Source organism: Ctenopharyngodon idella, chromosome 15 (assembly GCF_019924925.1).
Source record: "Ctenopharyngodon idella isolate HZGC_01 chromosome 15, HZGC01, whole genome shotgun sequence".
Lineage (NCBI taxonomy): Eukaryota > Metazoa > Chordata > Actinopteri > Cypriniformes > Xenocyprididae > Ctenopharyngodon > Ctenopharyngodon idella.
This window is the reverse complement of record NC_067234.1, coordinates 34,151,910-34,179,714: the sequence shown is the minus strand read 5'-3', so window position 1 is coordinate 34,179,714 and position 27,805 is coordinate 34,151,910. Positions and strand designations below refer to the sequence as shown.

The following is a 27,805-nucleotide window of genomic DNA, read 5'->3' as shown; positions in this document are numbered from 1 at the left end:
CAACATTTGCCACAGTCTGCTATATTAAGTCTAAATATGCAGTGATTCTCCCTCATAATGCCTTGAAGAAATTTAAAGTAGCCTATATAAGACACGTCTAAATTAAATAAAAATCAGTAAGCCAGAATTACAATATTTCCAAACTCAATACTACACTCCAGTAGGGGGCGCTAATGCACCTTAAAGCGGTTTACAAACTGTCATGAAACATAATAGAAGAAGATGGTCGTCCTGAGAAGAAATAGCAGGAGAAATCCATGCAGAAACAGTTGAATTCTGTGTGCTGTAATATAGTAAATATGGAGTTTATTAAACAGGAGATTGAAGACATGAGTGATCCAGAACTATCCAGAATAAAACATGAAGATACTGAGGAACAAATAGGTTGGTGTCCATTCCTGATTCTTCATTGTTGATTTCTGAGAAACATTTATAAAGCTTCAGTTCAACGGATTGGGTGGCTGTGAATTAAGAAGCAGTTTATATATGATATATGACACAGAATATGCTTTTAAATGAATAGAAGTTGTCAAACACATTAATTGTATTAACAAGAACTAAACTTTGGCACATCAAAGATCTGATACTTGATCTCTGTTGCCGTTAAATCAGAGTTCACTTTAACTGATTTTAACTACACAATATTTTTTATCTTAGACTGGATGGAAGTGAAGCAGCAAAGACAAGACCCGAATGAAGCAGAGGAAAATTGTACCCTCAAAACTCAAGGAACAAAAACCAAAAAGCTGCACACCTGCTCTCAGTGTGGAAAGTGTTTCACAAAAAGAAGAAACCTCAACAAACACAAAAGAATTCATTATGGAAAGAAACCGTATACATGCACTCAGTGTGGAAAGAGTTTTCATTGTACATCAGGTCTCAGTTATCATCTGCGCATCCACTCTGGAGAAAAAGCATTTAACTGTGATCAGTGTGGTAAAGACTTTAGATCATCATCAATTCTGAAACGACACTTGAAAGTTCACTCAGATGAGAGACCTTATGTGTGTTCTCTCTGTGGAAAGAGTTTTTCATGGCTGAACAGTTTTAAACAGCACCAGAAAACACATGATGAAGTGAGAGATCATGTGTGTTTGGAGTGTGGGAAGAGCTTTACTAGAGATGACCATCTGAAACAGCACCAAAGAATTCATACTGGAGAAAAACCTTACAAGTGCTCATATTGTGACAAGAGTTTCATTCAGTTTGGAAACCTGAAATCACACGAGCGAGTTCATACTGGAGAGAAACCGTACTACTGTACTCAGTGTGGAATTGGTTTTGCACGCAAGGACAGTCTTCAGAAACACACAAGAATTCACACTGGAGAAAAGCCATTCGCTTGCAATCAGTGTGGAAAGAGTTTCACACAAAAAAGAAACCTTGACAAACACATGAGAATTCACACTGGAGAGAAACCGTATACATGCACTCAGTGTGGAAAGAGGTTTGCTTGTACATCAGGTCTCAGTGTCCATCTGCTCTGTCACTCTGGAGAAAAAACATTTAACTGTGATCAGTGTGGTAAAGATTTTATTTCATCGTCAAGTCTAAAACAACACCTGAAAGTTCATTTAGATGAGAAGCCTTATGTGTGTTCTCTCTGTGGAAAGAGTTTTTCATGGCAGAACAATTTCAAACAGCACCAGAAAACACATGATGAAGTGAGAGATCATGTGTGTTCGGACTGTGGGAAGAGCTTTACAACAGCTGCCCAACTGATACGACACCAAAGAATTCATACTGGAGAAAGACCATACAAGTGCTCATATTGTGACAAGAGTTTCACTGTGTCTGGAAACCTGAAATCACACGAGCGACTTCATACTGGAGAAAAACCATTCATATGTACTCAGTGTGGAATTGGTTTTGCACGTAAGGACAGTCTTATTAAACACACAAGAATTCACACTGGAGAAAAGCCATTCGCTTGCAATCACTGTGGAAAAAGTTTCATACAAAAACCACATCTTATCAAGCACATGTGTTCACACTAGACAAAAGCTTTGCACTTGCTCTCGGTGCGGATGAAGCTTCACACTTGAATAGGACAAACATATACACCTATGTGTACTGGAGAGAAATCATACACCTGTCCTCAGTGTAGAGTTTCGCACATAAATTAAGTCTCAGTTTGGACTCTTTGTGTTTCGTCATCGTCTGCCTTAATGTGATTTTCAGCTGTGCACCATCATCATCATCACCTGTATTTATGTTCAGTCTAGTGTCCGGTGTTATCAGTAAATGGATGTGTTGTGTATGGCTGTGTTCATTTGGATTACCTGTTGGATTTATTAAATATTACCTATTTGCCTTCATCTATGTGTGTTTTTACAACCACATTGCTTGACACGTATAAAGCAATCGAGTCTCTTCAGAAAATTTGGACTGAATCACTCAATTTATATGCTTTTTGAAGCCTCTAATTGGGGGTTGCATAGCTGTCAACGGAGGGATATAATTCTCGCCTACTCTTTTATAAGTACTGAGGATTCAGACATACTTATTCATTCGCCTACTGCTTTATGCCTACTATATAGTAGGGAAGTATGTGGTTTCGGAGGCAGCAATAGTCTTACAAAACAGAAAAATGTTTCATCTGTCATCATTGTGAAAGAGTTTCACACGTAAAGAGAACCTGGATAATCACTTAAAAACTAACACGGGAGAAACACTGCCATCATTGTGGAAATAGTTTAAATATTGTATAAAAATTCACACTGCAGAAAAGCCTTTCAATGTCAAGAGATCATGAACAATTAACACTGGAGAAATGTGTTTCACCTGTCGTCAGTGTGGAAAGAGCTTCACAACTGAATACAGCCAAATATCATGGCTGACCAAAAGTGGATTGTTGTAACACAACTTTCACATGTACACTGGACTCACAAAGATATGCAAACATTTGCCACAGTCGGCTATATTGAACAACTCTGTATTGTTTTTAATTGTTAGCATATGTTTCAGTATTATGTCTAAATATGCAGTAATGGCCTTAGATTCTCCTTCATAATGCCTTGAAGAAATTTAAAGTAGCATAAATAACACATTTCTAAATTAAAATCAGCAAGCCAGAATTACAATATTCCCTTTTTTTTCAAACTCAATACTACACTCCAGTAGGTGGCGCTATTGCGCATTAAAGCGGTTTACAAACTTACATAAAACGTAAAAGAAGAAGATGGTCGCCCTGAGAAGAAAGAACAGGAGAAATCCAAGAAGAAACAGCTGAATTCTGTGTGCTGTAATATAGTAAAGATGGAGTTTATTAAAGAGGAGATTGAAGACATGAGTGATCCAGAACCATCCAGAATAAAACATGAAGATACTGAGGAACAAATAGGTTGGTGTCCATTCATTGTTGACTTCTGAGAAACATTAATATAGTTTCAGTTAAACAGATTGGGTGGCTGTGGCATGAACAGTTTATATTTGATAAATGATACAAAAAATGCATTTAAATGATCATGTATAGAAGTTAGTGCTGGGCGGTAAACCGGTTTCAATTTCGAGACCGATATGTAACTTATTTTTTCAAAAAACGTCATACCAGAAACAACTCCATAACACAACAATAAATAACTCACAAAACTAACTCTCTTTAATTCTGCAAATACCACGTATATTTATGATTTCCGCGATGCGGAAAACAGGGATTAAATCACGGAATCCAATCCAAGAATTTACTGTATAAAGCGGAACGTCACTGAATTCGGCAGGATTTCGATAAATACATGAAAAATGGGGTTGTACAATGATTTAGATATCGATACAGATTAGTGTCTGTGAATATTAAAGCTAAAAAGACTTCTATAGAAAATTTGAAGTCTGTATGAATGAGCGCCGCATTTCGTCTACTACGACACATACTGGAGCACGCGTGACGCTCGCGATGATTTCTGTCTGCTGTCTGTCTCACTATACATTAACTTCATCTGAAGAGCTGCTCTTAGAGTCACTTTATGAACATTTTACCGTTTAATTTGATAAAACTATCGACATTTGTCGTGTCATATAGGGGAGAGGCACAACCTAACGCTTTTTGACTTATCTACTTAGGGTTCAGGGAATTTCTTTTGTTCCACATTAACATCACACGTGTCTGGTACAAATATGTGGCTTTGTTTCATTAATACAGTGTATACTTTTTTCTTTATGTACCCCGAAAGAAGGGAAGTGAAATGTGACAACACGTTGTAACATGACCATATGCAGTGGCGTAACTTTGTTTTAAAAAGAGGGTGGGACAGGAAAGTGTGTGTATCATTAAAATAATAAATGCACAAAATGTACTGACATAGACCTCATGTTTAATATGATAGTTTCGTCCTTACATCTACTACAGGTGCTGGTCATATAATTAGAATATCATCAAAAAGTTGATTTATTTCACTAATTCCATTCAAAAAGTGAAACTTGTATATTATATTCATTCATTACACACAGACTGATATATTTCAAATGTTTATTTCTTTTAATTTTGATGATTATAACTGACAACTAAGGAAAATCCCAAATTCAGTATCTCAGAAAATTAGAATATTACTTAAGACCAATACAAAGAAAGGATTTTTAGAAATCTTGGCCAACTGAAAAGTATGAACATGAAAAGTATGAGCATGTACAGCACTCAATACTTAGTTGGGGCTCCTTTTGCCTGAATTACTGCAGCAATGCGGCGTGGCATGGAGTCAATCAGTCTGTGGCACTGCTCAGGTGTTATAAGAGCCCAGGTTGCTCTGATAGTGGCCTTCAGCTCTTCTGCATTGTTGGGTCTGGCATATTGCATCTTCCTCTTCACAATACCCCATAGATTTTCTATGGGGTTAAGGTCAGGCGAGTTTGCTGGCCAATTAAGAACAGGGATACCATGGTCCTTAAACCAGGTACTGGTAGCTTTGGCACTGTGTGCAGGTGCCAAGTCCTGTTGGAAAATGAAATCTGCATCTCCATAAAGTTGGTCAGCAGCAGGAAGCATGAAGTCCTCTAAAACTTCCTGGTATATGGCTGCGTTGACCTTGGACCTCAGAAAACACAGTGGACCAACACCAGCAGATGACGTGGCACCCCAAAACATCACTGACTGTGGAAACTTTACACTGGACCTCAAGCAACGTGGATTGTGTGCCTCTCCTGTCTTCCTCCAGACTCTGGGACCTTGATTTCCAAAGGAAATGCAAAATTTACTTTCATCAGAGAACATAACTTTGGACCACTCAGCAGCAGTCCAGTCCTTTTTGTCTTTAGCCCAGGCGAGACGCTTCTGACGCTCTCTGTTGTTCAAGAGTGGCTTGACACAAGGAATGCGACAGCTGAAACCCATGTCTTGCATATGTCTGTGCGTAGTGGTTCTTGAAGCACTGACTCCAGCTGCAGTCCACTCTTTGTGAATCTCCCCCACATTTTTGAATGGGTTTTGTTTCACAATCCTCTCCAGGGTGCGGTTATCCCTATTGCTTGTACACTTTTTTCTACCACATCTTTTCCTTCCCTTCGCCTCTCTATTAATGTGCTTGGACACAGAGCTCTGTGAACAGCCAGCCTCTTTTGCAATGACCTTTTGTGTCTTGCCCTCCTTGTGCAAGGTGTCAGTGGTCGTCTTTTGGACAACTGTCAAGTCAGCAGTCTTCCCCATGATTGTGTAGCCTACAGAACTAGACTGAGAGACCATTTAAAGGCCTTTGCAGGTGTTTTGAGTTAATTAGCTGATTAGAGTGTGGCAGCAGGTGTCTTCAATATTGAACCTTTTCACAATATTCTAATTTTCTGAGATACTGAATTTGGGATTTTCCTTAGTTGTCAGTTATAATCATCAAAATTAAAAGAAATAAACATTTGAAATATATCAGTCTGTGTGTAATGAATGAATATAATATACAAGTTTCACTTTTTGAATGGAATTAGTGAAATAAATCAACTTTTTGATGATATTCTAATTATATGACCAGCACCTGTATAATACAATATATAGTTAGTCTCAAAAGTATTTACATTAGTCAGTAAATACGTAAGTCCGCGTATAATGTAAGATTGTCCTGATGGACTAGAGGTAGAACTTTTGTTCAGCATGCCAGAGGTTCTGGGTTCTAATCCGCCCTTCTGTTATTTATTTTATTTTTTCTCATTAAAACCAAAGATGTTCATCAGTGATTGTTTATCAAGAGCAGAGACACGTTTATGTGCATTTTGTTTGTGATTTCACCGGAACGAATAGAATCTGCGGCCGCAACATTGTTAGATTGAAGCGCTCGTCCGTGTGAAGACTGCTGTGCAAAAACGACACATCTCAGCGCCAGATCGCCTATTATTTAACACAAACGAACGAATTGTTAATAAACTAGGGATGTTTCTTTTGTATTAGTATACATCCGTGCTGCGAGATGTTTCAAAAAGTGGTGGGGACAATATCGACCCTGGCAAAAAGTGGTGGGGACATGTCCCACCCGCCGCACCCGCCAATTACGCCTATGACCATATGACAGCTAAAAAATGTTTCTGACTTAATTAAAAAATATACATGACAAAAAAAGTATTTTGTCAATAAAAGACAATAATTTTTTTTTTTTTTTCATATAAAGTAATAGCATTATTTTTTAGAAATTTAAATAATTTTGTAGTTTGACAATGAACACTCCGCAAAACACAGCTATACAGCACTGGTCAAAACAATACACCCAAACATATGAAGAAACATATCCAGACATTCAGAAAAACACAGAGCTGAACAAAAACACTCCCCTCCCTCCACTCACAGCTCTCACAGAACACAAGACAAATAGACGAGACAGTACAAATGCTGAACATTTCTTGAAATAATATTTTCTGGATGTTCAGGTTCTTCCACTCAGCCTTTATTCACCTTTTTTCCATAGTTTATCAACAGAAATTCATAAAAGTTGATTATGCCAGTCGTAACTGTATAGAATAGTATAGTTCTAATAGCGGGGCACATTGTAACGCAGTGTTACAATGAACTAGGGCTGCACAATAATGGTTAAACTGATAATCACAATTATTTTTGCTCAAAATCATAATCACGATTATTTATCACGATTATCAAAAAGGGTAATGTAGTTATGGCCATTTTGCACGTTCCTTACCAACCTACACTTCACCCAAAAGGCCTGTAGGTGGCACACCGACTTCATTTAACCAACTATGATAACTTCGTTAGATGGTAAATCAATACAAAACGCATGGTTTTGGTGAGCGCTTTGTAATCTGTATTCACATTAGATTTAGCAAAGACCGATGCTTTTTGATATATATATATCATTCATGATATTCTAAAATGCTTAACGTGAAAAACGCTTAACATGGCTTTTCTTTATGGGAGGAAAATGCTTAATTAAACATGTTGCGTCCATATTTTGGGTTCATCTGCTTCTCTGTACATAGTATGCTTCATTAGTATGGTGTTCACTAAGTTTGGTTTGTTAATAACACTGTCTTAGTAAATTAAGCCACGTTAAGCGTTTTCATGTTAAGTGTTTTAGAACATCCCAGTGGCGAAATATGATCAACTGATTAACATTATGAAAACTGGTAAAACCTTTAGGAACTTCAAAAGATAAAACGGCGAAACTCCTAAAATTATTTCCAATAATTCCAAATTATGTTCATTTTCCCTATTGAATTGTCACATAGGTTGCAAAAGTGCATTCTGCAAACAGTAAGGTGGAGATCGTGTTGCATTTGTTGAAATTCATCGCTGAAGGTTTGATCATGGCAGATTTAGCCACACAAATAGTACAAGTGGCTTGTGAAGAAACAAAGACTGGATGTATGACACTTTCATTGAAGCAGCATTTCGCTGTGGAGATCGCTAAACTCCAGCGCAAAACTCCTAAACTCCAACTTGTTTTCAGATCATCAGCGCTTCTTCCGCATTTAGAGTTGCCAGATTGCACAGATTAAGTAAAACACCAGCAAAAAAGTATATCCTTTAAAGGGAAAAGCTCTATTTGGGGGATTTAAGCTCTTTGCATCTGGCAACCACAAGCATAACCCAAAGAAAAAACACGTTTTCAGGATAAATAACGAGCCGGCCAATATCGTGACGATTATTTGTAATCAGTCGAGAGAAGCAGATATCGTTATCGCGATTAAAATACGATTAATCGTGCGGCCCTACAACGAACCCTATCTGCGCAACTGGACTTTAAACCTGGTTAGTGTCTTCTGATAGTTAGAGAAGCATTAAAGAACTACCTTAACTGATTGGAGATTAAAATAATATCAGATTTGTCTCATTTTAAATAAAAACAAAAAATATAGATATAAAATTAGCTTAAGTAAGAAATTTACTTTTGCTATTGTTAAATAAATGTTCAGTGATATCTTCCAAAGAATTCTGAATTTTGGCACAATTTTTTCTTTATATATTGTCTATGTGGCAACTAGTAAATACGTTAAGTTACGTGTTACAACTAACGGCGTCGATAGCCTAGTGGTTAGTGCGCCGTCATTGGCGCAAATGCGTTCACGGCGACCTGAGTTCGATTCCAGTCTCGAGGTCCTTTGCCGATCCTGCCCCCTCTGTCTTCTCTTCTCTACTGTCCTCTCCAAATAAAGTCACAAAAAGCCCATAAATATAACTTAAAAAAAATAAATAAATATGTATTGCGTTTATGAAGAAAAGTTTTAGCACCCAAGGCTCTATCGCTATTACCTCACGGTGTACAGTGTCTTTGGGCGGATTGCTGAGGCGGATTAGCAGCAACGACCAATAGGATTGGTTGTGATTTGGTCTTATTGACTTAGGAGTCCTCTTGACTACTAACGTTTCACAGATTTAGGAGCTAGTTTTAGTGCTAAAATGCTTTGTGAAATACTCTTAGAGCAAAAATTTAGGAGTCCTAAAATTAGACCGACACGCCCATTATTTTTAAGAGTTTCCCTAAATCGGCAAGTTTGGAGCTACTTTTAGCCTTAAGATGTTTTGTGAATATGGCCCCTGACCTCTGTTGCTGTTAAATCAGAGTTCACTTGAACTGATTTTAACCACATACTGTTTTTATCTTAGACTGGATGGAAGTGAAGCAGCAAAGACAAGACCTGAATGAAGCAGAGGAAATTTGTACCTTCACATCTCAAGAAACAAAACCTAAAAAGCCGCACACCTGCTCTCAGTGTGGAAAGAGTTTCACAAAAAAAGAAAACCTTAAAACACACATAAGAATTCACTCTGGAGAAAAACCGTATACATGCACTCAGTGTGGAAAGAGTTTTAATCGTACATCATCTCTCAGTGTTCATCTACTCCGTCACTCTGGAGAAAAAGCATTCAACTGTGATCTGTGTAGTAAAGATTTTATTTCGTCATCATGTCTAAAACAACACCTGAAAGTTCATTCAGATGAGAAGCCTTATGTGTGTTCTCTCTGTGGAAAGAGCTTTACATGGCTGAAAAATTTTAAATTGCACCAGAAAACACATGATGAAGTGAGAGATCATGTCTGTTCAGAGTGTGGGAAGAGCTTTACTACAACTGCCCAACTGATACGACACCAAATAATGCATACTGGAGAAAAACCTTACAAGTGCTCATCTTGTGACAAGAGTTTCACTCAGTCTGGACACCTGAAATCACATGAGCGACTTCATACTGGAGATAAACCTTTCATATGTCATTTGTGTGGAATTTGCTTTGCATATAAGGACAGTCTTAAGAAACACACAAGAATTCATACTGGAGAGAAACCTTTCATATGTCATGAGTGTGGAATTGGTTTTGCACGCAAGGACAGTCTTAACAAACACATGAGAATTCACACTGGAGAGAAACCGTATACATGCACTCAGTGTGGAAAGAGTTTCCCATATACAGCTGGACTCAGACTTCATCTGCGCATTCACTCTGGAGAAAAACCATTTAACTGTGATCATTGTGGTAAAGATTTTACTTCATCATCAAGTCTAAAAAAACACCTGAAAGTTCATTCAGATGAGAGGGTTTGGTTTTGCACGCAAGGACAGTCTTAAAGAGTTAGTTCAGCCAAAAATGGAATCATTAAATACTCACCCTCATGTCCTTTCACACCCATAAGAACTTCGTTTGTCCTCAGAACACAAATTAAGATATTTTTGATGAAATCCGAGGGAATCTGATCCACACTAGGCAGCAATGTCATTGCATCTTTTGAGGTCCAGAAGGGTATTAAAGACAGTCGAAGTGACTACAGTGGTTCAACCTTAATCTTATGAAGTGACGAGAATACTTTTTGTGCATAAAAACAAAACAAAAATAACATCTTTATTCAACAAATTCATCTGTCCCGTCATTCTGCTACGTTATTTTCTTTACAGAGCTTCAGTGTTTACGTCTGAACGGCGACTCATTATTGATACTGAGCCGCCGTTCGGACATCCCCAGCTGCACCTCGGGCCTCTTGGCCCATGTCTGACATACTTACTCGTTCGCCTACTGCTTTTTGCCTACTATATTGTAGGGAAGTATATGGATGCAGCAATAGTCTTACAAAACAGATGTCATCATTGTGAAAGAGTTTCACAAGTAAAGTGAACATGGATAATCACTTAAAAACTAACACAGGAGAAACACTGCCATCATTGTGGAAATAGTTTAAATATTAAAAATTCACACTGCAGAAAAGCCTTTCAAATGTGATCAATGTCAAGAGAGCATGAAGAAACATCCAAGAATTCACACTGGAGACATGTTTTTCACCTGTCGTCAGTGTGGAAAGAGCTTCGCAACTTGTGAGAACGATGTGAGAGACTGATACTGTCATATAGAAAATGATTCCTTCAACATACTACAGCTAAAAGTGGCTCTAATGTTTGTCACCCATTGCTTTTCCATTTTGGCTTTATTTTTGTTAAATAAATTATGACACAATGTAATTCGTTGTTGTTCACCTGAGGTGGTATTTACCTAAATATAAGACCTTGCAAATGACCAGATGATTTTTATTATGTTCTGATACATATAACCGTAAAATTGTAAAGGGTGTCCTTTCTTTTTCATGATGTTTACATATAGTCCACAAGACAAAAAAGTTGAATACATAAAAATGACCCTGATCAAAAGTTTACACATGTAAATAAAAGTCTAAATTAAATCTGTTCATCATATTGTCACAATCACGTTTGTTTGGACTTAATTTGTTGTCATGGACACTTATGATTTTCAGCTGTGCACTCGTTAATCACCATCATCACCTGTATTTATGTTCAGTTCTGTTTCAGTCTAGTGTCCGGTTGTCTTCAGTAAATGGTGTTGATGGTTGTAACACGACTTTCACGTGTACATCCACTGGACTCACAAAGATATGCCAACATTTGCCTCAGTCTGCTATATGTTTCAGTATTATTTTAAGTCTAAATATGCAATATTCCCTTTTTCTCAATACTACACTCCAGTAGGGGGCGCTAATGCGCATTAAAGCGGTTTACAAACTTCCATAAAACGTAAAGGAATAAGATGGTGGTCCTGAGAAGAAATAACAGGAGAAATCCGTGCAGAAACAGCTGAATTCTGTGTGCTGTAATATAGTGAAGATGGAGTTTATTAAAGAGGAGATTGAAGACATGAGTGATCCAGAACCATCCAGAATAAAACATGAAGATACTGAGGAACAAACAGGTTGGTGTCCATTCCTGATTCTTCATTGTTGACTGTTGAAAAACATTAACAAAGTTTCAGTTCAACAGATTGGACTGTGACATAATAAGCAGTTTATAGATGATAAATGACAGAAATGCACAGAAAATACATTTAAATGATCATAATCTTGTATAGAGGTTAGTGCTGGGCGGTTTTTATTTTTCAAAAGCTGCTGCTTTGTCTATTCAATGAAGAGCGCTGTAGAGTATATAGAGAGCAAAAGCCGCCAAATTGCTACTCAAAACTAGCCCAATCACGTTCAAGGGGTTTTTCCACAGTAAAAATCGCGTTCAGGGGGGTAAAATTCGCGTTTTTGGCGGGGTTCCCCAGGTTAAAGTCGCATTCCAGGGGCTAAATATCATGTTATTTGGGGTTGCTGCACTTAGAATCACTTTATGAATATTTCACCGTTTAATTTGATAAAACTATCGAACTACATTTGTCGTATCATATACACAAATTCAAAGGTCTTCACGACCCTGTCAAAATAAAAGTTTGGTTTAACTTTAAATATTACAATTGTACAACAGTACATCGATTATTAGAGATAATACCGTTTATTTAAACACAAACTCAAAGGTATTCATTGAAATTACAGAAATTGCTCAGTAAAAACTTAGCCTACTTGTTATTAATTTGATTACATTTTAAACTAAATTGTTAGCTTTAATAACTGAATTGATTACATTTCTTTAATTTTTATTTTGTCTTTACAATGTTTATATAATATATATTCCCGGTGCTCCTGACAGTATGCCTGAATAAAGGTCCAGTGAAGAAAAAAAGAAAAAAATACAGATAGAGATTCTTGTTCAAACCACCCAGCACTAATAGAAGTTGTCAAACACATTTTAATTGTATTAACAAGTAAATGACAGAACTAACCTTCACATCAAAGATCTGATATCTCTGTTGCTGTTAAATCAGAGTTCACTTGATCTGATTTTAACCACATCGTATTTTTATCTTAGACTGGATGGAAGTGAAGCAGCAAAAACATGAACTGAATGAAGCAGAGGAAGTTCGTACCTTCACATCTCGAGGAACAAAACCTAAAACGACATACACATGCTCTCAGTGTGAAAAGAGTTTCACAAAAAAAAGAAACCTTAACATACACATAAGAGTTCACACTGGAGAGAAACCATATACATGCACTCAATGTGGAACGAGTTTTAAACATACATCATCTCTCAGTCATCATCTACTCCGTCACTCTGGAGAAAAAACATTTAACTGTGATCAGTGTGGTAAAGATTTTATTTCGTCAGCAAGTCTAAAACAACACCTGAAAGTTCATTCAGATGAGAAGCCTTATGTGTGTTCTCTCTGTGGAAAGAGTTTTTCACGGCTGCGTCATTTTAAATTGCACCAGAAAACACATAATGAAGTGAGAGATCATGTGTGTTTTAATTGTGGGAAGAGCTTTACTACAACTGCCCAACTGAAACGACACCAAGTAATTCATACCGGAGAAAGACCTTACAAGTGTTCATCTTGTGACAAGAGTTTCGCTCGGCCTGGACAACTGAAACTACATGAGCGACTCCATACTGGAGAAAAACCTTACAAGTGCTCATATTGTAACAAGAGTTTCACTCAGTCTACACACCTGAAATCACACAAGCGAGTTCATACTGGAGAGAAACCTTTCAAATGTCATCAGTGTGGAATTGGTTTTGCACGTAAGGACAGTCTTAACAAACACATGAGAGTTCACACTGGAGAGAAACCGTATATATGCGCTCATTGTGGAAAGAGTTTTTCTCAATCATCAGGTCTCTGTGTTCATCTGCGCATTCACTCTAGAGAATAAACGTTTAACTGTGATCAGTGTGGTAAAGATTTTATTTCATCATCAAGTCTAAAACAACACCTGAAAGTTCATTCAGATGAGAGGGTTTGGTTTTGCATGCAAGGACAGTCTTAAAGGGTTAGTTCACCCAAAATGAAATTTCTGTCATTAAATACTCACCCTCATGTCGTTTCACACCCATAAGAACTTTGTTTGTCCTCAGAACACAAATTAAGATATTTTTGATGAAATCTGAGGGTATCTGATCCACACATAGGCAGCAATGTCATTGCATCTTTTGAGGTCCAGAAGGGTATTAAAGACATTGATAAAACAGTCAGCGTGACTACAGTGGTTCAACCTTAAAGTATTAGTTCACTTTCAAATGAAAATTAGCCCAAGCTTTACTCACCCTCAAGCCATCCTAGCAGGCCCGATTCTAGGATTGTGTGACTGGGAGGATATTTCGAAAACTTGTTGAGGTATTGTAGTGTTGGTTGGTCACATTTTATTTGATTTATGATTCTTTTTTTTTAATTACTAAACTAATTAGGATTGTTTATTGCAAGTAATTTGTTTACATAGACCACAAGATATTAATAAATTAGGAACTTTGTATCTTTCCTTTCCTGTACTCCCAATGCTAAGGAAGTACACGTTTTTTTTTTTTTTTTTTTTTTTAATGTGATATTTACCCACCCTTAAATCTTCTTAGATATAGATTTGTTATTGGTCACAATTTCCGTGATTCTGAAATTGAAACAACTATACATTTGTTTTTTAATTTTTTAGTTTAGTACAGTTTTTTGACTTTTTAGAGACTTTTGGTCTGACATATATGAGTGGCTTAAAATTACAATTAATTTGATTTCTTCATTTTCTAAAAATAATGGAAGATGTACACTCAATTTCTACGGAACAATATTTTCATTTTGGGAAAATAATTTTTTTTAATGCGAGATGCATCCTGGGATACCTAGCTGTCTCAAGTCCGCACAAGTCACCTCTCGATGCGTCCTCGATAAAAGGGGCGGATCAAGAACACATCCGGGGATTTGAACTGTACTTGGCTAGATGTGAACTTTAAATTGGAACAGTACTTGGGCAGCGACTGGTGATGTTTCACAAGTCCACAAGAACACAAGTACAGACAAGAACGTATATTGACAAACTGCTAATATTCCCTTTTCCAAGCTTAAAACTACACTCCAGTAGGTGGCGCAAACGCACCTTAAAACGGTAAAATAAAACGTAAAAGAAGAAGACAGTCGTCCTGAGAGGAATAACAGGACAAATTCAAGCAGAAACAGCTGAATTCTGTGTGCCTTACTATAGTAAAGATGGAGTTTATTAAAGAGGAGACTGAAGACATGAGTGATCCAGAACCATCCAGAATAAAACATGAAGATACTGAGGAACAAATAGGTTGGTGTCCATTCTTGATTCTTCATTGTTGACTTCTGAGAAACATTAACAAAGCTTCAGTTCAACAGATTGGGTGGCTGTGACATAATAAGCAGTTTATAGATGATAAATGCACAGAAAATGCATTTAAATCATCATAATCTATAGAAGTTAGTGCTGGGCGATAAACCGGTTTCACTTTCGAGACTGATCTGATTTGTATTAGCTGCTGTATCTATTCAATGGCTATGTAGAGTGTATAGAGAGCGGACTTATATTAACTGCATGCCCTTCTTAAACTAATGGAAACAACTTTATAACACAACAATAAATAACTAACCAAACTAACTCTCTTATAGGCTACTACAAATACCATGTAGAGCCATGATTTCCGCGATGAAGAAAACACGGATGAAATCACGGAATCCAGCCATATACTGTATAAAGCGGAACATCACGGAATTTGCCAATTTTTGGATGAATAAATCAAAAGTAGGGTTGTACAATGAATCAGATATCGATACGGATTAGTGTCTGTGAGTTAAAGCTAAAAAAGACTGCTATTGAAATCTGAAGTCTGTATGAATGAACGCCGCAGTTTCTACTCCTACCAGGGTTGCCAGGTGTTCACAACAAAACCCGCCAAATTGCTACTCAAAAATAGCCCAGTCACGTTTCACAGGGGTCACACGGTAAAAATCGCTTTTTTTGTGTGGCTCCCCAGGTAAAAGTCACATTCCAGGGGCAAAATACCATGTTATTTGGGGTTGCTTCAACCCGCGGACATGACAAACAACCCGCGGCAAATTCCACGGGAAAACCGCGGACTTGGCAACACTGACGGTAGGTGTCCACTGGCGCGGAGCAGAGCGAGCGATTTCAATTCATTCCTATGGAAGTCGAGCTTCACAATCCCACAATGCACCTCGCGAGCATGAAGCTCGACTTCCATAGAAATTAATTGAAAACGTTCGCTCTGCTCTGCCCGCTCCACGCCAGTGGACACCTACCGTAACGACTGCACATAGTACCGAAGCACGCGTGACGCTCGCGATGATTTCTGTGTGCTGCCTCACTCACTATACATGAACACATGAACTTCATCTGCAGAGCTGCTCTTAGAGTCACTTTAGGAGCATTTCACTGTTTAATTTGATGAAACTATCGACATTTGTTGTATCATATACACCGAAAGTCAAGGTCTTCAAGACCCTGTCAAAATAAAAGTTTGGTTATGGTATAACTTGAAATATTGCTATTGAGGTCTATATGTGTACCGAATTTCATACTAATACGTGCAAGTGTGTTTGATGTGTGGACCAAGTTTTCAGACCCTATTCAAGTAGAGCCCCTGTGCCACGCCGGGTCCCAGCCCCTAATGGCCGCAGATTCCAATGTCTGTGCCAATTTTCAAGATTTTTTGAGCACGTTAAGTCCCCCAAAAAGCCCTGGATGGTTGAAAAAAATAATATTCCTTAGACAAACAATAAGGCCCTGCGCCTTAGTGGCTTGGGCCCTAACAAGTAAATGACAGAACTAAACTTTGGCACATCAAAGTTCTGATACCTGATCTCTGTTGCTGTTAAATCAGAGTTCACTTTAACTGATTTTAACCACAAAATATTTTTTTTTATCTTAGACTGGATGAAAGTGAAGCAGCAAAGACAAGACCTGAATGAAGCAGAGGAAATTCATACCTTCACATCTCAAGGAACAAAACCTAAAAAGCTGCAAATCTGCTCTCAGTGTGGAAAGAGTTTCACACAAAAAAGAAACCTTAACATACACATGAGAATTCACACTGGAGAGAAACCGTATAAATGCACTCAGTGTGGAAAGAGTTTTACTTGTGCATCAGGTCTCAGTAATCATCTGCCCATTCACTCTGGAGAAAAACCATTTAACTGTGATCAGTGTGGTAAAGATTTTATTTCATCATCAAGTCTAAAACAACACCTGAAAGTTCATTCAGGCAAGAAGCCTTATGTGTGTTCTGTCTGTGGAAAGAGTTTTACATGGCTGAAAAATTTTAAATTGCACCAGAAAATACATAATGAAGTGAGAGATCATGTGTGCTTTGACTGTTGGAAGAGCTTTACTACATCTGCCCAACTGAAACGACACCAAATAATTCATACTGGAGAAAGACCTTACAAGTGCTCATCTTGTGACAAGAGTTTCACTCGGTCTACACATCTGAAATCACATGAGCGAATTCATACTGGAGAGAAACCTTTCAAATGTCATCAGTGTGGAATTTGTTTTGCACAGAAGGACAGTCTTAACAAACACATGAGAGTTCACACTGGAGAGAAACCGTATTCATGCACTCAGTGTGGAAAGAGTTTTTCTCAATCATCAGGTCTCAGTGATCATCTGCGTATTCACTCTGGACAAAAACCATTTAACTGTGATCAGTGTGGTAAAGAATTTAATTCACCATCACATCTAAAACAACACCTGAAAGTTCATTCAGATGAGAGGCCTTATGTGTGTTCTCGCTGTGGAAAGAGTTTTACATGGCTGAAAATTTTTAAATTGCACCAGAAAACACATGATGGAGTGAGAGATCATGTGTGTTCGGAGTGTGAGAAGAGCTTTACTACATCTGACCAACTGAAACAGCACCAAAGAATTCATACTGGAGAAAGACCTTACAAGTGCTCATATTGTGACAAGAGTTTCACTCAGTCTACACACCTGAAATCACATGAGCGACTTCATACTGGAAAGAAACCTTTCAAATGTCATCTGTGTGGAATTGGTTTTGCACAGAAGGACAGTCTTAACAAACACATTAGAGTTCACACTGGAGAGAAACCGTATACATGCACTCAGTGTGGAAAGAGTTTTACTCAATCATCAGGTCTCAGTGTTCATCTGCGCATTCACTCTGGACAAAAAAACATTTAACTGTGATCAGTGTGGTAAAGATTTTACTTCATCATCGAGTCTAAAACAACACCTGAAAGTTCATTCAGATGAGAGGGTTTGGTTTTGCATGCAAGGACAGTCTTAAAGGGTTAGTTCACCCAAAAATGAAATTTCTGTCATTAAATACTCACCCTCATGTCGTTTCACACCCATAAGACCTTCGTTTGTCCTCAGAACACAAATTAAGATATTTTTTGATGAAATCCGAGGGAATCTGATCCACACATAGGCAGCAATGTCATTGCATCTTTTGAGGTCCAGAAGGTTATTAAAGACATTGATAAAACAGTCAGCGTGACTACAGTTGTTCAACCTTAAAGTATTAGTTCACTTTCAAATGAAAATTAGCCCAAGCTTTACTCACCCTCAAGCCATCCTAGCAGGCCCGATTCTAGGATTGTGTGACTGGGAGCATATTTCGAAAACTTGTTGAGGTATTGTAGTGTTGGTTGGTCACATTTTATTTGATTTATGATTCTTTTTTTTTTTTTTAAACTACTTAACAAATTATGATTGTTTATTGCACCAAAAGTAATTTGAGAGGAACTTTAAATATATGTACAGTTCAAGTCACATTATGTTTACATATAGACCACAAGACATTAATAAATGTATTTTTCCTTTCCTATAGACGGGTTTCTTGTATACAAACAATACTGGATGCTCGTGCATTCAGGGGGCTAAACCGCTAATGAGTCTTAGGCCAGAAAAACGCTTAACGTGGCTAAGAAAGTGATATAAACAGACCAAGCTCAGTAAACATCATACTATTAAATCATACTATGTACAGAAAAGCAGATGAGCCCGGAATTTGAATGCAACGCATTTAATTACATGTTGTGTTTTCCTCCCATAGAAAACCGTTATAAAGAAAAACCGTAACGTCACTTAGTGTACCGTACTATGGCCCGGTTTCACAGACGGGGCTTAGACTAAGCCAGGATTAGGCCTTAGTTCCATTAGGGTATTTAAGTATCTTTTATAAACATGCCCTAGAAAAAAAACATTACTGGTGTGCATCTTGAGACAAAACAATGGCACTGACATATTTTAAGATATATAAGTTGCTTTCAGTTCAGACAGCTCAAACATGCATTTTAGTCTAGGACTAGCTTAAGCCTTGTCTGTGAAACCGGGGGTAAGTGATATTAAAAGATCAAATTCTTCAGAAACCAATTTTTCTGTATAGTATGCTTTATTAGTATACTGTTTACTAAGTTTGGTCTTCATGCAATTCGTGGCATGTAACGTTTTGCAGAACTCGACATAAAACCTGTAGAATATTGTAACGTTAATCAACCATTGTAATTAATGTAGATTTCGCATTGTTTGTAAATTCTTTTTGACTCAATAATAAACTGCCATTTTAGAGTTGGATCTGTTTGTTTGTGTTTCATTTGCATATTAATTTAACATTATGTAAAACGTTAGCTAACAAGTTTTTTTTTGAAGAACTGTGGGCAGAACAGGACAAACATGGGACTCATCATAAAAAAAAAAATCATAAAAACAAATAAACTCGTAATGACAGTACTGAGAATCAATTAAGTGCATGTACACTTTTGAACTGCTTCATTTGTGTAAATGCAGATATTATTATATATTGTGGACTATATCTAAACATGTCTTATAATAAAACATTTTCGTTGCAGTGCTAAATAAAAACGATTTATGATCTCTCTTATTTAATTTTTAAATTATTGATATTTTGCAGATTCTGCAAGGTGCATGTAACTTATCACTTCAACTAATAGGCTACTATTCAACAAATAGCGCAATATGCTGATAAAAAATTTTAGAGCTGAGCATAAATGAGCAAAACAATTTTATATTTTACTAGAATAGTTTTTTTTTTTTTTAAGGTTTTAATTTATTTATTTTCGAGACTTTTTACGTTTTAAAATTAATTGCATGCCATTTATCAACACAAGCATCCAACATTTAATATAATATTCTTTAATCGCAGCTTACTGCAGTGTGCAACAAGTGCCTCGCAGCAGCCACCAAGCGAACGCACAGAGTAACATTATAACATAATTTTCAACACACTCAAATGAATCTAATATGATAAACAGAGCTGTGTTACCTCATACTCATGACCAGAAAAGCGGTAGCAGCGCCGGTGACTGTAGCATAATAAAAGTTCCGCTGCTCGCGCCGTGTGTTGCGCAATCGCTCCAGCGGCCTCGTTCAGCTCCCGCAACACTCGGTCCTGCTCTGCTTCATACTACAGTAACGTTAATAATCGCATCCATGAACATGATTTCTTTCCGAGTCCTATCCCAATTCTTTTCCACCGGCCGTTGAGGTGAAGACCACATGTCCCAAGATTCCGCGCTCAAACTTGTCGTTATCAAGTTACGCCTTTGTTTTGAATAGGCAACCTCTAGCGGACAGAGATCTTACATATTGCACCTTTAAGGCTAACATATTCATACTAAAAGCTAAAAAACTTAAATTTTGATTTCAGGGGGACTTTAAACTCACGCTTGAAAGGGTTAAGGAGACACGGTGAATGAAAATGCACACATTTACTCTTGGACAGATGTTGACAATGTTGTGTGCATTTTCATTCAGCGCGTCTCCTTCATTTGTTCTGTCGTCATGCTTGTCATTCATGTTGGGCTTGTTTCAGAGTGCACAATCGCATACACATTCTTTATTAATCGTATGCCTGATCAATGGCTTTGTTAATGTTTCTTATCTCGTCACATTATTGATGAATTACAATGAATCACGTAGCTTATTTCAACTAAAAATAGCGAATTAAAAGTTTATTTCTAGTTTGCATCCCTAAATATTTCTGTTGGTTGTTTAACGTTTCTGTTGTAAAACAGTTGAGTTTATGACCAAAGCGTCGCGCTGGAATTCATAATTAGCATTCAGCAGCTTTTGTGAACATAAAGCCCGCCTACTTTGATTTGATTGGTCGTTTCAAACATTTTGACATTAATGAGCGGTATTTGACCGCTGACAGCTCAGATGAGAAGGTCGGTCATCTTGGCATTGTGCAATATATCTGTGCAGCACCAAAGTAAAGTTAATATTAGTCAATTTTTTCACAACCTGTATTATATACAGCTTGGAAAAATACCCAGGTCCGGACCTCAATGGTGGGTACATATTTAGACATATTATTTTAAGTCTAAATATGCAGTAATGCCTTAGATTCTCCTTCATAATGTCTTGAAACAATTTAAAGGAGCCTCTTTAAGACACATCTAAATTAAATAAAAATCAGCAAGCCAGAATTACAATATTCCCTTTTCTCAAAACTTAATACTACACTCCAGTAGGGGGCGCTAATGCACCTTAAAACGGTTTACAAACTGTCATGAAACGTAATAGAAGATGGTCGTCCTGAGAAGAAATAACAGGAGAAATCCATGCAGAAACAGTTGAATTCTGTGTGCTGTAATATAGTAAAGATGGAGTTTATTAAACAGGAGATTGAAGACATGAGTGATCCAGAACCATCCAGAATAAAACATGAAGATACTGAGGAACAAATAGGTTGGTGTCCATTCTTGATTCTTCATTGTTGACTTCTGAGAAACATTAACAAAGTTTCAGTTCAACAGATTGGGCTGTGACATAAAAAGCAGTTTATAGATGATAAATGACAGAAATACACAGGAAAATCCATTTAAATTACCATAATCTTGTATAGAAGTGCTGGGCGGTAATCCGGCTTCAATTTCGAGTATAACTGTATAAAGCGGAACATCACGGAATTTTGCAATTTTTGGATGAATAAATGAAAAATAGGGCAGTACAATGAATCAGATATTGATACGGATTAGTGTCTGTGAATATTAAAGCTAAAAAAGACTGCTATTGAAATCTGAAGTCTGTATGAATGAGCGCCGCAGTTTCGTCTACTACTACACATAGGCTACTGACGCACGCGTGACGCTCGCGATGATTTCACTCACTATACATGAACTTCATCTGCAGAACTGCTCTTAGAGTCACTTTATGAACATTTCACCGTTTAATTTAATAAAAACTATACATTTGTCGTATCATATACACAGGAAGTCAAAGGTCTTCACAACCCTGTCAAAATAAAAGTTCGGTATTTTGAAATACTATATTGTACAACATAGTGTACATCGATTATTAGAGATAATAATAATACCGTTTATTAAAACACACAAACTCAAAGGTCTTCATTGAAATTACAGTAATTGCTCAGTAAAAACATAGCCTTATTATTATTATTATTAATTTAAATAAATAATTAAATCCATTTGATTACATTTTAAACTAAATTGTTAGGTTAATGAACTGATTTGATTACATTTATTTAATTTTATTTGTCCTTACAATGTTCCAATATTCCCTGTACTCATGACAGTAAAATATGCCAGAATAAAGGTCCAGTGGAAAAAAAAAAAAAAAAACTGTTACCGCCCGAATCTTTAAAAAACATTTTAATTAGATTTTTGGTCAAACCACCCAGCACTAATAGAAGTTGTCAAACACATTTTAATTGTATTAACAAGTAAATGACTGAACTAAACTTTGGCACATCAAAGATCTGATACCTGATCTCTGTTGCTGTTAAATCAGAGTTCACTTGATCTGATTTTAACCACATAATATTTTTATCTTAGACTGGAAAGAAGTGAAGCAGCAAAGACAAGACCTGAATGAAGCAGAGGAAGTTCATACCTTCACATCTCAAGGAACAAAACCTAAAAAGCCACACACCTGCTCTCAGTGTGGAAAGAGTTTCACAAAAAAAGAAAACCTTAAAACACACATAAGAGTTCACACTGGAGAGAAACCGTTTACATGCTCTCAGTGTGGAAAGAGTTTTAAACATACATCATCTCTCAGTCATCATCTACTCCGTCACTCTGGGGAAAAACCATTTAACTGTGATCAGTGTGGTAAAGATTTTATTTCATCATCAAGTCTAAAACAACACCTGAAAGTTCATTCAGATGAGAAGCCTTATGTGTGTTCTCTCTGTGGAAAGAGTTTTTCATGGCTGAAAACTTTTAAATTGCACCAGAAAACACATAATGAAGTGAGAGATCATGTGTGTTGTGACTGTGAGAAGAGCTTTACTACAATTGCCCAACTGAAACGACACCAAATAATGCATACTGGAGAAAGACCTTACAAGTGCTCATCTTGTGACAAGAGTTTCACTCAGTCTACACACCTGAAATCACATGAGCGACTTCATACTGGAGAGAAACCTTTCAAATGTCATCAGTGTGGAATTTGTTTTGCACAGAAGGACAGTCTTAACAAACACATGAGAATTCACACTGGAGAGAAACCGTATACATGCACTCAGTGTGGAAAGAGTTTTTCTCAAGCATCAGGTCTCAGTTATCATCTGCGCATTCACTCTGGAGAAAAAACATTTAACTGTGATCAGTGTGGTAAAGAATTTAATTCACCATCACATCTAAACCAACACCTGAAAGTTCATTCAGATGAGAAGCCTTATGTGTGTTCTCTCTGTGGAAAGAGTTTTACATGGCTGAAAATGTTTAAATTGCACCAGAAAACACACGATGGAGTGAAAGATCATGTGTGTTATGACTGTGAGAAGAGCTTTACTACAGCTGCCCAACTGAAACGACACCAAAGAATTCATACTGGAGAAAAACCTTACAAGTGCTCATATTGTGACAAGAGTTTCACGCAGTCTGGACACCTGAAATCACATGAGCGACTTCACACTGGAGAGAAACCATATACATGCACTCAGTGTGGAAAGAGTTTTTCTCAATCATCAGGTCTCAGTGTTCATCTGCGCATTCACTCAGAATAAACATTTAATTGTGATCAGTGTGGTAAAGATTTTATTTCATCATCAAGTGTATTGTAGTGTTGGTTGGTCACATTTGATTTGATTTAAACATTTTGATTTAAACTACTAAACTAATTATGATTGTTTATTGCACCAAAAGTAATTTGAGAGGAACTTTAGATATATGTACAGTTCAGGTCACATTATATTTGTTTACATATAGACCACAAGACATTAATAAATTCAGGGGGCTAAACCGCTAATGAGTCTTATGCCGGAAAAACGCTTAACGTGGTTTAATGTACTAAGAAAGTGATATAAACAGACCAAACTCAATAAACATCATACTATTAAATCATACTATGTACAGAAAAGCAGATGAGCCCAGAATATGAACGCAACACGTTTAATTACACGTCCCATAGAAAACCGTGATAAAGAAAAAGCGTAACGTCACTTAATGTAGCCTACTAAGTGATATTAAAAGATCAAATTCTGCACAAACCAATTTTTCTGTATAGAATGCTTTATTAGTTTACTAAGTTTGGTCTTTTTTTCTGTACATAGTATGCTTTATTAGTATGGTGTTCACTAAGTTTGGTTTGTTAATAACACTGTCTTAGTAAATTAAGCCATGTTAAGCGTTGTCATGTTAAACGTTTTAGAACGTCCCATTATGGCGAGTTCTGCGTGCACCTCACGAGAGGTAACAGTCATTTATGCTGAGAAAAGAGGTGGATGTATAAGATAAACAGAAGCTCTTTGATCTGAGATATGGACAGTACAAACACATACAGCCATTTGTCTCCGCACCCTTCTTTACACCCTTCCTTCACATTTGCTCCTTCTCCCCCACTTCCTTCCCTTCACACCCTTCAAGTTCACTTAGGAAGATTATATAAAAATTATAATGTTCTGTTGATGCAGTCATGTTTGGTATCATTTAAAATGCCTCAGTGCGACTGGTACAATGGCCTCGTCTACATGGAAGTAAACCTAAAGGTAATAAAGCTTTTAAGTGTTTAGAGATACTCTGTCTGCTATCGTGGGTGTGCCCCCTTTCCCAGGGTCCTTCATCCAAACTACCTCCTGTTCCCCAACAAGGTACGTACTTCCTAGGTATGTGACCCTACTCAGTGCAAATTTCTAAGTTCATGCCCCACATTGGGGGATGTCTTGACTTGGTCTGAGTATTTAAATAAATGTTACAAAAGGCTCGAGGCGATTCTGTAATCAGATCAGCCCAATGTGTATTTTTCTAATGTCAGGTATTCATCTTTTAATACCTGATGTTTTGTATTGATCATCTTTGAATTATGTATTTGGCATGATACATTTACCTGACTAATAAATTGTTACATTTGACTTTATTCTGTCCTCCATAATGCCTTGAAGAAATTTAATGTAGCATATACAGTATAACACACTTATAATGTAAATAAAAATCAGCAAGCCAGAATTACAATATTCCCTTTTTCCAAACTCAATACTACACTGCAGTAGGGGGCGCTAATGCGCATTAAAGCGGTTTACAAACTTCCATAAAACGTAAAAGAAGAAGATGGTCGTCCTGAGAAGAAAGAACAGGAGAAATCCAAGCAGAAACAGCTGAATTCTGTGTGCTGTAATATAGTAAAGATGGAGTTTATTAAAGAGGAGATTGAAGACATGAGTGATCCAGAACCATCCAGAATAAAACATGAAGATACTGAGGAACAAATAGGTTGGTGTCCATTCTTGATTCTTCATTTCAACAGATTGGGTGGCTGTGAAATAAGCTGTTTATAGATGATAAATGACAGAAAATGCATTTAAATGATCTTGTATAGATGTGAACACATTTTAATTGTATTAACAAGTAAATGACAGAACTAACCTTTGCCACATCAAAAACATCTGATACCTGATCTCTGATATTTTTCACTGTTGAATCAGAGTTTCACTGTTTAACCACACAATATTTTTATTTTAGACTGGATAGAAGTGAATCAGCAAAGAACAGACCTGAATAAAGTGGAGGAGGAAAGTCGTACCTTCACAAATCAAGGAACAAAAGCCAAAAATCTGCACACCTGCTCTCAGTGTGGAAAGAGTTTCACACAAAAAAGAAACCTTAACAAACACATAAGAATTCACACTGGAGAGAAACTGTTTACATGCACTCAGTGTGGAAAGAGTTTTTCTCAAGCATCAGGTCTCAGTGTTCATCTGCTCTGTCACTCTGGAGAAAAAGCATTCAACTGTGATCAGTGTGGTAAAAAGTTTATTTCGTCATCACATCTAAAACAACACCTGAAAGTTCATTCAGATGAGAAGCCTCACTCGTGTTCTCTCTGTGGAAAGAGTTTTTCGAGGCTGGATCATTTTAAACTGCACCAGAAAACACATAATGAAGTGAGAGATCATGTGTGCTTTGAGTGTGGGGAGAGCTTTACTAGAGATGACCATCTGAAACAGCACCAAAGAATTCATACCGGAGAAAGACCTTACAAGTGCTCATATTGTGACAAGAGTTACACTGTGTCTGGAAATCTGAAAGTGCACGAGCGAGTTCATACTGGAGAGAAACCTTTCATATGTCATCAGTGTGGAATTGGTTTTGCACACAAGGACAGTCTGAAGAAACACACAAGAATTCACACTGGAGAAAAGCCATTCGCTTGCATTCAGTGTGGAAAAAGTTTCATACAAAAAACACATCTTATCAAGCACATAAGTATTCACACTAAACAAAAGCTTTACACTTGCTCTCAGTGCGGATGGAACTTCACCCTTGAACACAAGCTTAAGATACACCTACGTGTTTGTACTGGAGCGAAACCGTACACCTGTCCTCAGTGTGGAAAGAGTTTCGCACATAAGTCAAGTCTCAATTGTCACCTGCGTGTTCACTCTGGAGAAAGACCTTTTAAGTGTTCACACTGTGACAAGAGTTTCACTCGGTCAGGAACCTTGAAAAAACATGAGCGACTTCATTGCAAAACCACCATAAACTGTTGAGAGACCGTAACACTGCTTATATGGGAAGAGTTTCACCCAATCAGGAGGTTTCTTTACTCCCATCATAGAAGTTGCTGAAATTGACACTCAAAATTTTCACATTTCTGGGTTTTGAACACAGAGGTCTTCTAAATTAGTGTAAATAAAGTATTTTTTATTGCACATTCTGTCAGGCTGGCTTGTGTGCTAGGTATTGTATGTCTAGGATACATTAATGCCATCTGTTTATGACTATAAATGTGTACTATATATATATATATATATATATATATATATATATATTAGGGGTAGAGATGGGTATCGTTTAGGTTTTACTGGTATTACTACTCTTACCAATACTGCTTATCGATACAGTACTTTAATGGTATGCTTATCGGTTCTTTTGTTATATTTTTTTTATAAAAAAGAAAAGAAACAAAGTGAGAACAATAACACAAAGAAACAAATTGTCAAATAAATGCAATAAATATACAGTAAAACAAAGGTACAAATTAAATAAACAGTGCTTTAATTTCAGGAAGGTAACACTACTAATCTACTAATACTTCAGGTAATATGGCAAGAAATCTAATAAAGTAATCAAATGTAAAATAACACTGCATAGTTTTCACTATATAAATGGTTAGATTAATGCTTATTAAAGCTAAAGTTATTCATTTAAGAGCAGTGAGTGATTTTCTCTTTGCCTTTTGTTGTTTGATTCACATTTATGGTACAATCTTCAGCAGGTTTATTAGACTGCTTCCACTTTAAGACCGAATGTAGATCTAATAATACACATATTTTCTCACAACTATTTAAGTATTTATTTACGAATAAATAATTGTCTGTAAGAATATCAGATAAGGTGCTCATTTCCCAGTTAAGCTGCATGCTAACTAGCAAACCGGCTGGATCATCGTGAGACAGACGAAAGAGTCGTCGCGATAAAGAAAAACTTTTTCTTTGCAGCATGTTGTTTTAAACGTTTTAAGATTAAATGTATTCATTGGGTATTGTTGTATACTTTTACCAGTTAAGTATTTTAACTCTCCAAACTTTTATTTTTATATTTCCAACATTTATTTTTTCACTTACACAATGTGTTACTGTGATTTTACTGGTATGCCTATTTTTGTATTTTGTTCATTGCTGAAATATGCTGGTAATTCTGTATATTTTATTGAAGTTCAGCTATGAAATGTAAAAGATGAAACCTGAATAAAGCTGTTGATGTGAAGCATGTGTTATTGAATATATGACAGTAAAATAAAATAAAAAATACAAA

The 27,805-nt window shown here is 36.8% G+C and overlaps 5 protein-coding genes and 1 long non-coding RNA gene across 9 annotated transcripts in view; 4 read left to right on the top strand and 2 right to left on the bottom strand.

Annotated features, from left to right (window-relative positions):
- The window catches only part of LOC127495773 (uncharacterized), a 56,473-nt gene extending 43,525 nt beyond the window's left edge, over positions 1-12,948 (bottom strand). The window contains exon 1 of one of the 2 annotated variants that reach the window (XR_007925180.1): positions 12,918-12,948. This is a non-coding gene — a long non-coding RNA (uncharacterized LOC127495773). Of the gene's footprint in view, positions 1-9,342; positions 9,427-12,917 lie in introns of those variants that run through there. The other variant, XR_007925179.1, reaches the window with a different exon arrangement.
- Positions 1-26,935, top strand: part of LOC127495744 (zinc finger protein 239-like) — a 33,090-nt gene extending 6,155 nt beyond the window's left edge. The window contains exon 3 of the mRNA XM_051862972.1: positions 26,586-26,935. The gene's annotated coding sequence lies outside the window, so the exon portion shown is untranslated. The remainder of the gene's footprint in view (positions 1-26,585) is intronic.
- On the top strand, positions 31-19,139 carry LOC127495726 (zinc finger protein 239-like). 2 transcript variants are annotated; one of them, XM_051862876.1, is made up of 3 exons: positions 82-384; positions 16,468-17,190; positions 17,695-19,139. In XM_051862876.1, exons 1-3 carry the CDS (start codon positions 258-260, stop codon positions 17,739-17,741), a joined length of 897 nt encoding a protein of 298 aa, XP_051718836.1. In that variant the 5' UTR covers positions 82-257; the 3' UTR covers positions 17,742-19,139. The 2 variants fall into 2 exon arrangements, with proteins under 2 accessions (XP_051718835.1, XP_051718836.1); XM_051862875.1 differs by lacking the exons at positions 16,468-17,190; positions 17,695-19,139 and adding an exon at positions 658-2,318 and having other exon boundaries at positions 31-384.
- Positions 3,099-23,605, top strand: LOC127495730 (zinc finger protein 501-like). Of its 2 annotated transcripts, none has more exons than XM_051862920.1 (3): positions 3,099-3,343; positions 12,601-13,407; positions 23,105-23,605. In XM_051862920.1, exons 1-3 carry the CDS (start codon positions 3,259-3,261, stop codon positions 23,557-23,559), a joined length of 1,347 nt encoding a protein of 448 aa, XP_051718880.1. In that variant the 5' UTR covers positions 3,099-3,258; the 3' UTR covers positions 23,560-23,605. The 2 variants fall into 2 exon arrangements, with proteins under 2 accessions (XP_051718880.1, XP_051718878.1); XM_051862918.1 differs by lacking the exon at positions 3,099-3,343 and adding an exon at positions 10,005-11,608.
- Positions 18,238-27,805, bottom strand: part of LOC127495755 (zinc finger protein 239-like) — a 62,032-nt gene continuing 52,464 nt past the window's right edge. The window contains exon 3 of the mRNA XM_051863005.1: positions 18,238-18,829. The gene's annotated coding sequence lies outside the window, so the exon portion shown is untranslated. The remainder of the gene's footprint in view (positions 18,830-27,805) is intronic.
- LOC127495741 (gastrula zinc finger protein XlCGF57.1-like) lies at positions 21,081-26,935 on the top strand. The gene is made up of 2 exons (XM_051862967.1): positions 21,081-21,275; positions 25,511-26,935. Exons 1-2 carry the CDS (start codon positions 21,149-21,151, stop codon positions 26,536-26,538), a joined length of 1,155 nt encoding a protein of 384 aa, XP_051718927.1. The 5' UTR covers positions 21,081-21,148; the 3' UTR covers positions 26,539-26,935.